A 16,632-nucleotide genomic window follows, 5' to 3' on the forward strand; every position below is an offset into this window, starting at 1 on the left:
GCAGCAATTTCCTTGCTTTTTGTTTTATGAATTTGGACGGCTTGCTGAGAAACAATATTGTGAAGTATTGATGGATTGGAAAACAATATTTTTTTAATAAAGATATAAAGAGGCTACTTTTGATTTACAAATGTCGGTAGTTACTCCAACTGATCTTTTCTTTTTTAAAAAAAAATTGCAGTTTAAAAATCGCACACTAGCCATTTCAGCTCCCAGAAACGCTGCCCCATGCATTGAAACGAGTGACTGCATTTCATTATAAGACCGATGTATGATGCCACTGGAAAAATGCGATAAACAAAGTCAACAGCAGAATAGTGATTCCACCATCACTTGTTAAGAACCGTCAACTTTCAAACGGTTTCACTTGAAACATAATATTGAAAAGCAATAACAATGTGCATATAGTCTTTTCAAGCTTAACAATATGAATTAAGAGCTTTGATAGATAACACAAGGTACATTAATATTCATTAACTGGAATGCATAGGGCTACCCATTTTTTTCCCTATTTAAGCATGAAAATAGATTGAGCTACTTCTGTACTTTGCATTAGCAACAACCATATTTGTTTCATGTTGGTATATTTCACTACGTGAAAGAAAGAGTTCTAATGAAATAGAAATAGGTGCTTCATTACTTCTTTTTGCTACATTTGCACATGTAAACAGCTAGGAACGAGTCATTATTCCGACTCTGAAGCATAATGCAATATCTTTGTTGCATACTTTATAGAAAAAAATTATACAATGTGTCAGGCACCATCATTTTCAAATGTTTTACATTTCCTTTTTTTTAGAAAAATAATATTCTGATTGTTCTCCCAAATTCTAAAATGCAACGTGTACTCACTGGGTTACAGTACTAGAGTTCTATTCCTTAGGCTTGCAATTTTTATCAGATTGCACATTTCTATGTAGGCCCCTCTGAATGTGTGTCATAAAGTCATACTTGTCTGTACAGAAATGCTGGCATATGCTACACTGGAAGGGTCCGTTTTCACCATGGCAACTCATATGTAATGCATACATTACTTCATCCATAAAGAGAATGCTGCAGTGGATGCACTTTGTCAGCGATTCATCTTGAGTGCCTTTGTCAACTTTGTCCGGCGTTTTTACCGCGTTCTCCCCACACTCCTCCTTCGTGGATACCGACGCTGTGATTTTGTCCTTTGTGGCACCGTTTGCGGTTGGTCCTGATCTGGAATGCTTTGTCGCCAGATCCAAAGGAATGTCATTATCAGGTCCATGGGATGAGTAAGTCGGAGGCAGGTTAAAGGCAGGATAAGGCACAAAGTTTTGGCAGGGGTTCGGGAGGCCAGAGACATGGCTCATGTAGTGTGGATTTCCAGCGACAGACAACTTATACTTACTCCAGAACCGCAACCAGTCAGCTTCATTTTGTAAATCACTATGCACAAACTGAAAACCAAATAATGGATACTGGTACTTCTCAATAGGGCTTCCTGGAGGAGAGTAGTTTGGGTGCTTTGTAGGTCGAAGGTATTTTTCTATAGGGCTCCCTCGTTCTGAACCTCCTTTTCCTTCCGAAACAGGCAAACAATTTCCTGAATCGCCGCTGCTTTCCTGAGGGTTCTTCACCTGGATGTGAAGAGGTTGCATCCTCCTGTGAAGGTCTGCAGTCTGGCCAACCACCAATGCTGTTTGGCCATGGTGCGGTTTACTGACTGAACCATACATGTCAAGTTTGCTCAGGCTAGGCTGCTGCTGCTCTCGGTGTTGACCGTCAGCAGGGTGGTCATCAGGTTTCCTCTCCAGGGAACCATCATTCGATTGCTCCTCGCTGTTCACCCTCTGCTGTTTGTTTACTTGATCTGTTTGGAGGACTTCAGGGTTAAGCCTCTTTCTTGTGCGTCGTCGAATAATCTGCTCCCCGTTACTTTGTTTGATGATATTTAAAGGCCTCGGAGTCTAGGAGAGAACAAAAGAAAAAAAATTATACCTATAACACAAAAATCCATAAGGCACATTATAATTTTCATAACGCTGTGCAGTTGTACTCAGATTAATGCTTAATGAGTCAGGAATCTTAGACTAATACAATGTCCTCAGCTGGTATGGGGCCCTCACGGGTATCTGCAAGCCCAAGCCCAATAAATGATTCTCTAATTCTCCTATGACTATCTGCTAACTTTGTGCAATGAGCAGCATATATTTATGCTTGTTTTGATCCCCCCCTCCCCCACACACACACACACACACACACACACACACAAAATAGTGGAATTCCATTCAGGGAGAGGTGATGAGCAGCTGAACATGAGGAATATAATAGCAGGGCTTAAAAATCGTAAGAAAATAAAGAATGTATGAGTACAAGTTTTTGGAAATGCAAGGAATTTGACTAGCTTGTATAGTTTACACAGCAGTTTAGTGTTAAGACAGCAGGTTTCACCCATGGTTCAAATAATAATTCTATAATTGCACAATGGGCTCTGAGCCTTACTATCTGCTTTGCTGAACACATGCTCTACATTGTAGACAGCTGTCCAGGTGGCTGCCAGAGTTATAGGAGATGCATCCTAAGTGAATAAGTTAAGACAGCCTGTTGACACCTCCAGAATTGGGAAAAATCACAGCTGAGACACCCTACATCAACACTGCATCTATTAGCAACAACACAAACAGGTGCATTGGGCATTCACAGCAAGTCAGCCAGCATCTCATAGAGCGAGAGAGGTTTAACATTTTGAAATTGCCCTTCACCAAAACTGTTGTGCCTTTCCTACATTTTGCTGCATTGTATGCATTTGCCCACAAAATACAGTCACTACACTTTGCAGTAAATCCTGTGAAGCTCTTTGAGGTGTCTTCTTGATATGAATGGCATAATATCAAATGCAAGGAATATTATTTTGGTTTTGATTCAAATTTCTATACAGTGGATACCTGTTCTAAAGTGGGAGGGAGGAGGGGTGCGCCTGGAAATCCTACCCACCCTATACAATCACTGATCAATGCTACAGCATTCATTGTCCATACACACAAAGTATGTTGTGTGCTGATGTGAGAATTATCATCGTCAGTGATAATGCACACCACATTCCCCGCCGCCCCCCCAACCCACCCAATAAGATTCCCAGATTCCCTTTTTATTTTCCAAATATTGAAAAAGAACAGATAATGAGGAGTTGGACTAGATGAATAGCTCTTTCAGAAAACTAACACAGAATAATGGATCGAATGGCCTTCTGTGCTGCGAAACAATTCTGCATGCTGCAGTCAACAGCTTGCAGGAAATCCAACTCAACATTATTGATCAAACAGATAAAAGGTTATTTTTTGAGCACAGATTAATATTCAGTTTCTGTAGACTACCCATACAGTAACAAACTGAGTAATAGGGGAAAACTATGCTTAATTTTTCTTAAAAAAAGGCAAGACTACCATTTATTTCTTTGATTACAATTTGCCACTGCTATCTCTGCTGGATTTTTCAGGTGTGAACGTTTTGCCCATGCAATTATTCGGATGGTTGATCGACACAAAAAATCCCTTGTAGAAATGGGTTAGTCCCAGGAAAGTCATTTAGAGAGCTGAACCTAGTTTTAGTTGTTTTGATTTTGTTTACTGATTCCAAAAAGCAGCTGGGTATATATTGGTCTACTCCAGCCTACTTGGATAACCATTAGTCATATGCTCTTGGCATAGAGAGATCTACGAATCTCTCCTTGCAAAATAGAGTTTGTCACATTGTTCAGTAATCACAGCTGTGAGCACCATTGGGAATTATTGCTTTGTATACCATTTTTTGTTTTCCCCTTTGTTTCTGGTTTGCACGGCATCTTAGTTTTGATCACAGGAAAATCTTGAAACCAAACTTTAATCATTAGGGACATCCCACCATCAATCAGCCTTTTTTATGAGACAATGGTCTCTCTCCAGTTCAGCAATGATGTTGGTATACTCAGGATCTGCTTGTAAATAAAAGCTGCTGGCCACATGGGGACTTGTTTGTAGAGCAGAACTCACATAAATCACATCATAACATTGAATATGACATGCAAAGTATGAGTTAGACAAACTTGTGCAAGTCATACAAAATCCGATTTAATCAATAATTTACACTGTGCATGCATACTTCAATGCAGCCAGTTAGTGTGGTAGCAGAGTTACGAGTTAGAAGATATTTGCTGTATAAAATGACTAGTGCAAAGAAATCTAAGTGCTTTTTGGTAGGAAACGGAATGGGATTTGGTTGCATGTACGACTTAGGTAATTATACGATTTATAAAGATAAGGGTTTTATTGCATAGACATGCTATCAAGGTGCTGAATGACCTCAGTGAAGGCCTGAATGAATGTTTCCTTTGGGGCTAGCTGTTTACAGGACTGATGCCAATCATGCATGGAATAAACCTGGCATTTCCCCAGAAGCCTAAGCGAATGCCACTCGACTCTTTTCAGCCTCAATTAAAAGCTAACATTGGAATAACATTTCCCCCATAAGTTTAACTTGTAAAGCCACTAGCCAATGTGAAACTGAAGCACACAAACCAGAAAGTCACTGTTTTTCATCCTCATTAAATGAAGATGTGTCCTGTTGGCTCAGTTGGTATCACACTTGCCTCTGAGTCACAAAATTGTAGGTTCAAGCACCATGTCAAAACTTGAATTGTGATAATCTAAGATGACACTCCAGTGCAGTGCTGGGGGTGTATTGCATTGTTGGAGGTCTTGTCCTTTGGATGAGACATTATACCAAGGTCCTGCCTGCCTGTTCAGATGGATGTTAAAGATTTCACTACTCAGAAGAGAAGTGAGTGTTTCCCAGCGCTGTAGCCCAGAATCCCCAAAATAAAATTGGTCATTCGTTTCATGACTATTTGTGGGACATGACTGTCCACAATTAGGCTGCCATGTTTGCCTACAAATACACAGCAACTCCATTTCACAGTAAATCCTGTGAAGCGAATTGGAACATACTCCTGAGGTAAAAGGAGCTATACCAGAATTATTGTTATTAGTATTATTATTATTATTATTAAGTAAGTTAGCTGACATCATAGAATTATACAGCACAGAATTCAGCCCATCGTGTGTGTGCTGGCTCTTTGAAAAGAACTATCCAAATGAATCCCATTCCCCGTTCTCTCCCTACAGCCCTGCAAACTTGTCCTCCCAAATAGTTATCTACTTCTCTCTCAAAGTTGTTATCAAATCGACTTCCACTACCCTTTCAGGCAATGCATTCCAGATCTGAACAACTCACCTTTGACCGCAGTGTCTATAGGCTCGAGAAACAAAATATTATTCACAACTCCTGCTCGATAAGTTATTCCCTGCTGGAAGGTACATGTATGGATATCAGTTAAAGATGCTTCCCATCCACCCACCTCACCCCAGATATCCACTGTCCAGCTCAGAGATGAAGAATGGTCTTTTGGGTGATATACAGGAATCAGCCACCAACACTGAATTAGCATCTTCAAAGGTGAAGGAAAGAATTTTAAATCCCAAAGTCTTCAAAAATGATTTACAATGAATCATTTGTGTGTGTGTATGTGTGTGAGTGTATACCTGCACACACACCTCCCCCTCCCTGGTCTAGCAAAAAAGTGGAGAGAGCATTAAGCTCCACCAGCGTTCAATGTTGTAATAATGAAACACCTCTGATCTCTGAATGATCACACTGGGAATCCCCTGAGGGAAATTAATTAGGCAGACTACTGAATTTGATCAAACAAGAACGCATCATATCTATCCTACTCGAACACGGCTTTACAAGCATTTTGCTGAATAACCAATAGGTTCTTCCTACCGAGTGCAGCTTCTGGTACAGCCCACATGCGTTGCATACATATCCACCGTTTGCATTCTTTCGCCAAAGAGAGGTCTTTGTGGTCAGGCAGTTGGCACAGAACACTCCAGAGCCTCTTCGTCTCTGAAACAGCAAAAGGTCAAAGGTATATCATGTGATTTGTGAAGTTAGGGCAAATCAAACACAAGAGTTTTGTCTCTATTCTGGCAGAAATAACCGTAGCAAACAAAGTTGCTCAAAGTAAGGTCACTTTTAATTGTGACTAATCGCAGTTGCTGAATCCCATTATAATTAAGCAAACAGTGAGACATTAAGAAGAGAAAATCCATCAAATCATTTCTGCAGAATATTCAGAACATTATGAAGGCAATTTCATTAACTTGTTAGGCTTTCTAGATTCTCGTCCTTAAAGTTTAAGTCAAGAAAGACGTTAAAGCAAGTTTTTTTTTAAAAACTACATAATTTGTTTTGTATCCAGACGTTTTAGCATTTCCCCTTGATTCACAATTCTGTGAAACACAGTGATATTATATCCTGAAACAATCCGTCAAAGCATTTCCATTCAAACCTTTATTTTGCAATTTCTGACAATGATGTGAATTATTTTCAGATGCAGGATAAAACAAAACACATGTGCAAAATGCCATCAAATATAACATGCAGTTTGATTTGTAAATAGTTAAAACCAAATGAATAATAAATAATCATCCTTAAATTTGATAGCGTACCTTCATGCCAACAGGACATTTCAAAGTGTTTCACAGGATATACTGTAAAGAGCATTGACTATTTGTAGGTGAATGCGACAGTCCATTTGTACACAGCAATGTCCCACAAACAGCCACAAAGTGAATGAAGAATTTTAGTCAAGAGATTGACTAAAATTAGGAGTTGTCCAGGACCCTGAGAGAATCTCCCTTCTCTTTTCAATTACTGCTACAAGATCTTTAGCATCCACCTGAATAGGTAGATGGGTTCTAGGCATCTCATTCAAAGGACAGCAACTCCAACAATGAGGCAAACCCAGCATTACATTAAAGAGTCAGCATAGACTATGCGAGTTCCAAGTCATGACGTGGTGCTTGAACCCAGAACCTTCCGACTCAGAAGCGAGATTGCTATCAACTGCATCAGGCTGACATGACTTTCACATCCCCAGAGAAAGGAGTTATGCAACATTAGTTCAGCCTTTTAAACTGAACAATAAATATCTGCTGTTATATTAGTCCACTATTCCTATTTTCGTTGTGAAGCAAAAAGTAATCAAACCCTTAATTCACACAAATCTTTGGAAAAATTATATGCAACTCTCAAAGCAAAAAAAAGTTGCCATGAACAACGTATTACTTTATGAGTCAATACAACTTAAACTCGGATGCACGTTCATAATCCATCATGGAAAGAGCACAAGTTAATTCTGAAAGCTCTCCTTTACAAGTGCAGCGCTCACCAAAATAGCTGGGGAGAATATAATGCTAATAATTGTATTCTGATATATTCAAAGTGGAAGGATTTTATAGACATATTTCTGCCTTCAAGACTAGAGCAGTTTCTTGGAACAAAAAAGCACTTGATTCATCTGGCGTTTCACAATGTATTACACAAAAAAAACCTGGTGAGCAGCCAGTTCCCTATAGGGTAATTTTTCCAACCAGATGCAAGCGCCATTGAAAGACTCGTCAGCTAAACTAATTACGATCTTACATTTGCTGATGCCTGCTCACTCCAACATTCAACATTGCCCATTAATCATTGATACAAGGAAAATGAATGTAGCCAAAAGCAATGAGGGCTGGTAGACTGCACAGCCATAAAATCTGAAATGACTGTAATAATTTAACATGATTCCAGAAATATTTTCAGTTAGCAATAAACAGTTTGAAAGACACAATTACAGTTTTAAAACAAGAATACTCCCCCCCCCACCCCCCCACCCTATACTTAATTGGGCACAGTCAGAAGCACTCTCTCCTGCAGGTCTGAAGGTCATATGTTCTAACCCCAGATAGGGACTTCAAATTCACGACCCAAGTGGACCATCCAACGCAATGCTGGGGAAGCAATGCATTGTCAGAGGTGCCATCCTTCGAATGAGATGTTAGGTCCCATTACTCTATTCAGGTGGATGTTCAAGATCCCACAGCACTATTTGAAAAGAGTTTCTCCCAGTGTCCCGGCCAGCAATCCCCCAATAAAATTGGTCATCCATTTCATGGCTGTTTGTCGAGCACCACTGTGCGTAAAATCAGCTGCCACAACACTTCACAGTAAATCCTGTGAAACATTTTGAGGCCTCTTCCTGATGTGAAAGGTACTATATCAAATGCAAGGATTATCATCTCTGCAATTCTGGCCAGTGTCCGTTCTGATATCACCCAAAGTCCAATTTTTTTAAAATTTGAACAAATTGTGATGTCGATTTACAATTGTAATACATGAAATTCACAAATCACATTATTAACAGCACAAGTAATCCAATCAGGTTCCTGTTGCTGCCATGGTAATTATTAATCTTGCTGACTAACAAAAGATTGCCGTGACAAAGTACAAAAAAATGACCATTTGCTTGAGAGTTATTTAACGCTTAAACAATTGAAGGGAAAATGCAGAACTTCCTGCTGGCTTCTTTTCTCTCCCTCCCTTGTAAAAAGGAATGTATTGAATAAATCTCCAGCAGTTCTAATTACAGACCTACTGATACAATGCAGCCAAATGCAAGTCAAATTCCTAAGTGAAATAAGCATATCACATGCAACAATATTAGCAGCCGCGTAATCACTTGTTGAAACATATTAAGCCTTTAAAGCTGTTAACCTTTCATCTGTGGTGTGTGTCTGCAATGAGCTATAGTTAATCCACAAGTGTTTCATGCTATGAAAAAAATAAGAATGCCCCTTTGTGAGAAATAGTAATAGCCACCACCATTGAAGGGAGCTCCTCCCTGGGCAACAATCCTGCAGATACAATCGGTCTCTCTCTCCACTGTTTGTGGGACATTGCTGTGAGCAAATTGGTCATCGGTTCACCTACAAAATACGGTCACTACACTTTAACAGTAAAATCCTGTGAAGTGCTTTAAGATGGTCTCCCAAAGCGAAAGGCACAATATCAAATGTAAAGATTTTGTATTGTTATGTATAATAACTTATAGTTAACATACCACAAATAATCTGAAAATGTTGGTTACTAGAGATTTTGGATTAACATCAACATTAAATGCTTTTGTGGCAATATTTAGAACATCAAACACAAAGCTTTAGAAACCTGAAAATTGTTTAATTTAATAACCTAGCAGTGTAGAACTTTCTTTTTACATACGAGTGTTCTTTGTTAGAAAAACACAGATTTTGTTGCAACAGAACGGCTTTGTGTGCGTCCCACACAGTTGGGTAATTTGGTTAAGCAGTTATAGGGAAAATGCATAATTTCCAATTGTATAGAAGTATGTGTCTCTGGAGTGATTAGACTAGCTAAGTGAGGTAATAGGCTGTCTCTCCCACCCCCCCATCAAATACCTCACGTACACGACTTCCTGTTCAATTACCAACTTGTCTGCAGTGCCATCTGCAAAAACTAATACATATCTTGTTCTGCCAGTTTCTGCATTTGCAGTTTCATTAGCTGACTGCAGCTGCTGGAGAAGAAAGCTTCGATTGTCTTTGTTTTCCCCGAGTGCAGGCCCATTTTTTCTCCCTGCCACGCACATCATTTCAAGGTAATGTATTGTCTTTACCAGGACGCAGACCAAAGTAACAGCATCCTGTTAAATTTGACCCCGCTTTACTCATTGCCGTCCAGCTGAGCCGAGTGCTACAGTGCGTCTGTTACACTCCAGTTTATACTCCACATTAACACCACTGGCTGCTGACTCGCCAGCGTCAGATTAGAGGCAGTTTATAAAACTGGCAAACTCTCCAAATATTCTTTATACAAGCTCAGATAGCTTCCACTTATAACTTTTTTTTCCCAGAGAAAATATCGAAACGTTCAAACTGAAGTGGCTGCTGCAAACATCTGGCTACAATATTGGATATCAGTTTTCAGCCATCGAATCCTTTCACCTGGGAATGGTTTGTGCATGATTCACTCTTCTAATTTTCCTCCTTAAAGCACGTATCTTTGCTTTTAGCATTACGGCATGGTATGCTGAAATGTCATTCCAATATCTGTTAGATATGAACAGATGTCAGACTCCAAGTCAAATGTCAGATGTTCAACCTCCAGACTCCAGATGTTCAGTGTCCAAATTTCCCCACAGTCTTTCTTTCCCCTCCCCCCTTACACTGTATAACATTATTGCACATTGCAGCTCCTTAGTTTAGAATATCCCATTTTTAAACAAACTCATGTAGGTGTCCCACTAATGAGCTGTGGTTTGGGTTTGCTTACAGCACGGCTTTGATGGTTGTTAACCCTAGGGTTTTTTGCTGTTTCACCACTTTTTAAATAGGTTGGTGAAGATTAACGACAAATGCTGCTCGACATCTCCAAAGCATATTTGTAGGTATGTGAATTTTAATGCACAGTTTCAACTGCACAACTCGAATCAATGAAAACCATGAGCATTGTGGAAAGATGAGATAAAACGGGCGGAGTACCTTATTCAACTTGTACCTTGCACAAAAACAACAGGTCTCTACAGCTTGCTGTACCAAAACTGCATCTGCCATAAATGCCACTCTGGTCACGAGCTGGCAGGAGACAGTCTGGGGTAGTCGGATTGAGATAGTTATTTTAGGCTGTCCAAAAGCTGCTGAAACTCACGCATCAACTTGACTTACTTTCTACAGTAATCACATTCCCTTTTGATAATTTCTGAATTCTTTTGTACCCTGTTTTCAATCTTCTTCTGTTGAACATGTAGCCATGCGCTCCCATGTATAAACTTATAATTTGAGAGCTTTACCTCCCTGTATACTGAGAACATTCAGACTTTAAATCTGGCTGTCATACCCATTTTCTTTCCACTGACTTTCCCCCCGCTTACTTTGCTAAAGCTACCAAATCATACCAAGGCGCAGCTTCTAGGATCGCCAGACATCCTCTGCTACCTCACACAAGTGGTCATTCTTCATCTGCCAAACTGGATAGTTGTTCATGCAAGATACCAGAGAGCCAGAATCTTTACACAAAGGGTTGTGAAAATAATAAACTCAGAAGGCTATAGAGACAGATTCAACAGAGGCTTTCAAGAGACACGATTTGTTAAGCAAATAGGTTGAGTAATAAGGAGAAAAGGCAGAAAAGTAAAACCATTTTGCCATAGATAATAATAATCTTTGTATTCAAAATAGTGCCTTATAACATCATTGCGACATTGCAACGCACTTCACCGAATACACTATAAAGTGAAGGGACTTGGGGACTGGCTCAGTAGTCAATCCGCCCACAGCAATCTCTTACAAATGGCCATGAAGTGAATGATTGAATGGAGTGAATCAGTGAATTATTAGATGCGATTGTAGATCAGATTTGATGGGCTGAATAGCCTACTTTGATGACTGAGTATATATAGCGAGTGTTAGCAAGCTGTTCAACCGTGAGGATGATCCCAGCCAAGACCAATTCTATGCACATGGACAATTTCCAGCAAGGTTAACAAAACAATAATCAGGAGCAGAAGCCCTGGCCGCTTTTTAATTCCCTCCCAGCCCAGGGTCAATGTCCCACTGCTGAGGTCAGGGAATAAACCAGCAACCTTCCCAGTCTGCAAGCCTCAGCTGCATTCCAGATCATGGTTTTAGCCATCACGAAAACCTTCATACCTGATTTTATGTGTCTAAAATGTATGGGAGCAATTTTTTAAAAAAAAAATTCAATGACCAAAAATGATACAATTCCACACAAATAACTTGTAATTCTGATTTTAGGGTAAAGTGGAGGAACTTCCCCTCCGATTTTAAGAGATGTATCGAGCAGGGTAGAGTCATCTTGGTCACCGATGCACAGCTAACAGTTCACTCTAGTCATTGTCTGACAAGAGACACAGCCTGGAGAGAAGGATTGAGGGATACACTTTCCCCAAGCAAGAGCTCCTGAAACTCACCTCTTGAAAGGTGTAATGTCCACCCAATCTAGGCTCTTTGCTTGGGGTCCTCTCCCTGAGTGAGAACAGATACCTCCTCCCCTCTAGGCCTCTCATTGAAATGTGTTTTACCATAAGAAAAAAAATCAATTCAATTCCCCACACACTTTGGATCAATTTTTTATGCTGGAATTTTGAAAAGCTTAAACTTTAAAATTATGCATTTAACTTTGGGGATTGCATGTTAATGTTTTTTTTTGCACAACGAAAGCAAAAACCAAATGAGTCTCATCAATTCTGTGTTCCTTGGCATTCAGGGATCCTCTGTGACCATATGTCAATGGTTACAGGTTCCTTGTGTGACTAGACATGATGACCCTGCATCCTTCCAATGTGCAAAACTCAAACTCCAAACTAACTTAATGTATCCTATTGTTCTCTTAAGGTCTTCCCACTGCACCAGGGATTAGACCCTGCATGACACAAATAGACTTTGGAAAAGAAATGTACTGTAAAGTCAATGATTACATTTTTCTTCAATGTGGGGGAGAAGAGCGATTTTTCATTGGAAAATTTTAAATTTTCGGAATGAACTCTGCACCCCACATGAACACTGCAACTTTTCCATCCTTCAAGATAGACAAGGCAGCAAGAACCATAAATCATCAGAGGAAGAGGGTGCAAAAAACAGGAAATGGTGACCAAAAAGGCAATTCATTTCTATCCAAAAGCTCTCACTCTGCTCATGTTCTCTGAGCAGTGTATTCGCCAGGTATAAATTGTATTTTAGGAGACATTTTTATGCTGCTTACATGTACGCTGCTCCAGCTACAACACTTTAAGGAATATGTTGGAGAACAAGGGATATTACAAAAAGTGTCTAACTGATTTAAGAGTATCTCTATCTGAGAGCTCTCTCATAGCTGGGCACATGTGATCATAGCCAAATTCCTTAATTGAAGGAGGAAACTCTCTATGCCCCTTGCAGTGGTTAAAACTGCTCTGGTTAAAAATAAAGTACCTTATGAAACATGTGCTGAAAGAATGAAGCAGGTGTCAGAAAGAATATTTTTAACAGACAAATGTAGTTGTGCAGATTTTGCTCAGATGCACCTGCAGTTACCCTGTGCGAAAGTGCAGTGATAAAACTGCAATAATAATAATAATAAATTATAATAATAGCGTTTAATATATCACCTTTCAAGTCAGAAGGATAGCGCAAAGCATTTTTTTCACAAATTACAGGTATGTTCAAAATATGGAATTACTGTTTGATCCAAATTAACACTGAAAATGATCAATTTACTGCTTCAAAGAATTGGCTCTTTTTCCAGACGTCACAACTGCAGATGATGGAAAAAGAGAAAAGAAAAACAAAGGTTAAAGTAAAGCAGAAATTAATTCACATCCCACCCCTTCGCTTCAGGGGAAAGAAGAATTCATATTCCATTTTACAAAACTCTGGGAATGTTCAAGAAACCAAAGACCTGCCTCAGCCTTAGGAGTCTAGAGTAACCTTCAAAGGGGGAGAAACTAAGGACAGAGAGTCTGGACAGTCAGGCCCCAGCAGTGATATTTAGGTAGACTAAATATTCATGGCTAATAGAATTATGTATTGTTGAGCAGAGGGGAGAAATTTCCATGTCAGAATTAAAGGGATTCAATTACCAAATATCATAGTGATAGTCGTTTATTTAAGCTGCATTTACAGTGATGGACATGCAGAAATATAGGAAGCACATGTGTATGGACTGACACAACATATCCAGCACTAACATCCTTAGTTAGGACACATTTCCCATTTTAAATCCAGACCATCTCAATCCTTTACAAAAAAAAACCTTGAAGAAAATCCTTTAAATAAATCTGAATAATTGCCATTGATACTCACTACGGATTCTGTTTGAGATTACAGTGAACTCAGGGCCTTGGATACTCAATGACAAATTTAATAACTGATTTGCTTCCAGTTACTGAATTGCCAGTTGTGGCATTGTTAGGAAGCCTGCAGTTCAATAATCAATGACCTGCTAAATCTGCTCCAGCATTCATAGAAAACTACTCTGCGTTAGTTAGAAAAAGGCTCTAAACATTTCATTAGCTCCTGCCACTGGCCTCTACTGATTAGTTTAGTTCCACACGATTAAGAATGTGTAGGTTACAGCACGGGTTGCCTTATCATTAGCCTTTATACACTATCTGTACTCCACTCTCTGCAGAGGGTTATAGTCTCTAGAGTCAGAAGCAACCTTCCTCCAATCTTAACTTAAAACATAATTGGAAATACTATGTGTGCAATAACATGTTTCAACATTCATTTTAATCCATCCCAGGTAATAACAATAATAATGATTATTATTATCGCAGGTAAATCAAGCACTGCACTTGGGTACAGAAGGTTTGGAGTTTGAATCCTGCTGCATTCATTCAACTCCTTTATTTTTTCAAGTTATGCCATAAGATCTTTAACCTCCACCAGAACAGCAACAGGCAGGACCTCGAATTAAGGCCAACACCAACAAGAATGCAGGACTCCCTCAGCAAAAAAACCTTGAAGACAACCTAGACTAAGCTCAAAGATCTGACATGGGGCTTGAGCATACAACCCACAACCTTCTGACTCAAGAGACGTCATCTTGGATAAAATGAAAATCCTTTCAAATCCTGGGTAGGGTAGGGAATGTTCCGAGGATGAATTGGTTCTAAGGAAACATGTCTAGCAAAGCCACATACTTTTCCAGTAATTTGTGACAGGCGGAGATGTATAGAAATGTCCTGAAGCCAAAGCTCTAACAGGTAGGGTGTTTCTAACTGGACAAGTTACACTGACTATTAAAAAAGTTTCAATATGCTTTATATTTAATCTAATTTAATAAATTAGAATACGATGAATGATCATCTCTCTGGAGGGTGAAGTTAAAATAAACTTAAAATAAAACTGATACATTTTTAAAAATAAAATTGTTTTCGTATGACCACCTATTAAACAATTGTCTGCTTCCTACCATTCAATTTCCATCTTAAGTATAAATGACAGGTGACATCAGGACTATACACCACATCTGTCACATACCTCTTACTCTGCCCAGAGAATAGACCTTTATGTTCAACTATAATATTAATTCATTCAGCAGATTGTTCTTTGTAGAGTTACATTATTGATAATTCTTATGTCAAAAGGCGCATACACCTCTCCTTCAAATATAATGCAAAGAATTCTGGTTTTTGAGGTAGCATCGGGTGTGTGCATAAGTGTGGTTTCTGATGCACTGTGGCTCAGGGAACTTTTGTGCAAGTCCGTGTGAAGAAACTGTAAATGGGCAACAGCTCATTTGAAAAGGCTCTACATGGGAGAATGTAACCTCGTATTATGATAGAATTGTACAGATTGAAAAGGGGGTGAATTGAAATTGCTGTGAAGGGGTTAAAATACACGGTTCATTTTCCCCTCATTTTCCCAGGCACACTTTCGTAGGGAGTGCCAAGTAGGAGGGCAGGTGATCGACTGTCTTGGTTTATCTGAAAGTAAGATCACAATGGCTTGTAATGGTTGTTAAAGAAAGGGCACATGTAATCATAATAATCCTTGCATTTGATATAGTGCTTTTCACATCTTCTAGATGTCTCAGAATATTCTGTAAAGTAAATTGACTGTATGGTTGTGGGCGAAACGCAGCAACCAATTGCGCATAGCAGGTCCTACAAGCAGTCGTGGATTGAGTGACCAAAAGTATTCATCTCCCCGGAAAAGCGATCCACCAATCGACTAACAACCAAGTTCCTACTTAGTGCTAGGTAAACAGAGGCATGTGGAGCAAGGAAACTTGTCATCCTGCTGGGAATAGAACCCAGGTCTCTCGCTTGCGAGGCGAGTGCTCTAACCACTGAGCTACAGGACTCCACATGGACTACCTAGTACACATAGCCATCATAACCTGAAATTTTTACAGTATTTAAACACCACGTGGAACATTAATTTTGTAATTTAGAACTATATTACAGTAATAAATCTGCTTCTCATATCTGATTGTTTATTATTATCATCACCATGAATGAAGCTTCGATTTACAGAGCTGCTCAATCTGGCAGCAGGCTAAGGTTTAAGCACGGACAGGGTCATATACATGAACTTTACTCAGCTAAAGAACTACCATTTATTCTGTAAATACAACTGGTGAGGCCTTTTTACCCACAGTCATTGTGGAGATGGTGTTGGATGAGGAAATTTCAGAATTTTTGAAAAATTATAATAGTTAAAAAAAATTTAAAATCTGAGGTTACAAATGAGAAACAGAGAAGAAAGTGACAAGGGCAGCCACTGAAATGATTTAGTTTTTTTTTAAATTGTATTCAAGTTCATTATTATAGCAATAAAGCTATCAAGAGTATTTTACATTTGTAAGAATTTGCAGAATTGGTTGGTTAGTCGCAACTGGTGCTAGGAATCCAGATAAATCTGACAGCACATAAAGGGTTAACAGTTTATGACTACTGAATTGATCTGAGTCTTTCCTCCCACTCCCCCACCACTTCCCAAATGCCAATTCCCCTCCAACAAGTATGATCTCACCTCAGTGACGTTCCCATTTGATAGACGTTAACAACAACAACCTACAGTTATCCCTGTAATTCACTTTACAGTATATTCTGTGAAGAGCTTTGAGATGTCTTGAAGGCGTGATAAGGTGCTATATCAAATGCAAGGATTATTATTATTATATAGCACCTTTTACATAGAGTAACATCAGAGTGCTTTATAAAGATTGAGTCAGACCCCGAGTAAAGGGGGTAGAAGAGAAGAAACGTGGCCATCGGTGCAGTCG

The 16,632-nt window shown here is 39.3% G+C and overlaps 1 protein-coding gene across 3 annotated transcripts in view; it reads right to left on the bottom strand.

The window, feature by feature from the left end:
- Positions 1-763: 763 nt before the first annotated feature.
- The window catches only part of trps1 (trichorhinophalangeal syndrome I), a 137,888-nt gene continuing 122,019 nt past the window's right edge, over positions 764-16,632 (bottom strand). For all 3 annotated transcript variants that reach the window (XM_042331765.1, XM_007897506.2, XM_007897505.2), the window contains exons 5-6: positions 5,785-5,907; positions 764-1,934 (exon numbers count right to left, since the gene is read on the bottom strand). In XM_042331765.1, the coding sequence (XP_042187699.1) occupies positions 873-1,934; positions 5,785-5,907 (1,185 nt within the window). In that variant the 3' untranslated portion in view covers positions 764-872. The remainder of the gene's footprint in view (positions 1,935-5,784; positions 5,908-16,632) is intronic.

This window comes from Callorhinchus milii, unplaced genomic scaffold, assembly GCF_018977255.1.
Source record: "Callorhinchus milii isolate IMCB2004 unplaced genomic scaffold, IMCB_Cmil_1.0 Scaffold2, whole genome shotgun sequence".
NCBI lineage: Eukaryota > Metazoa > Chordata > Chondrichthyes > Chimaeriformes > Callorhinchidae > Callorhinchus > Callorhinchus milii.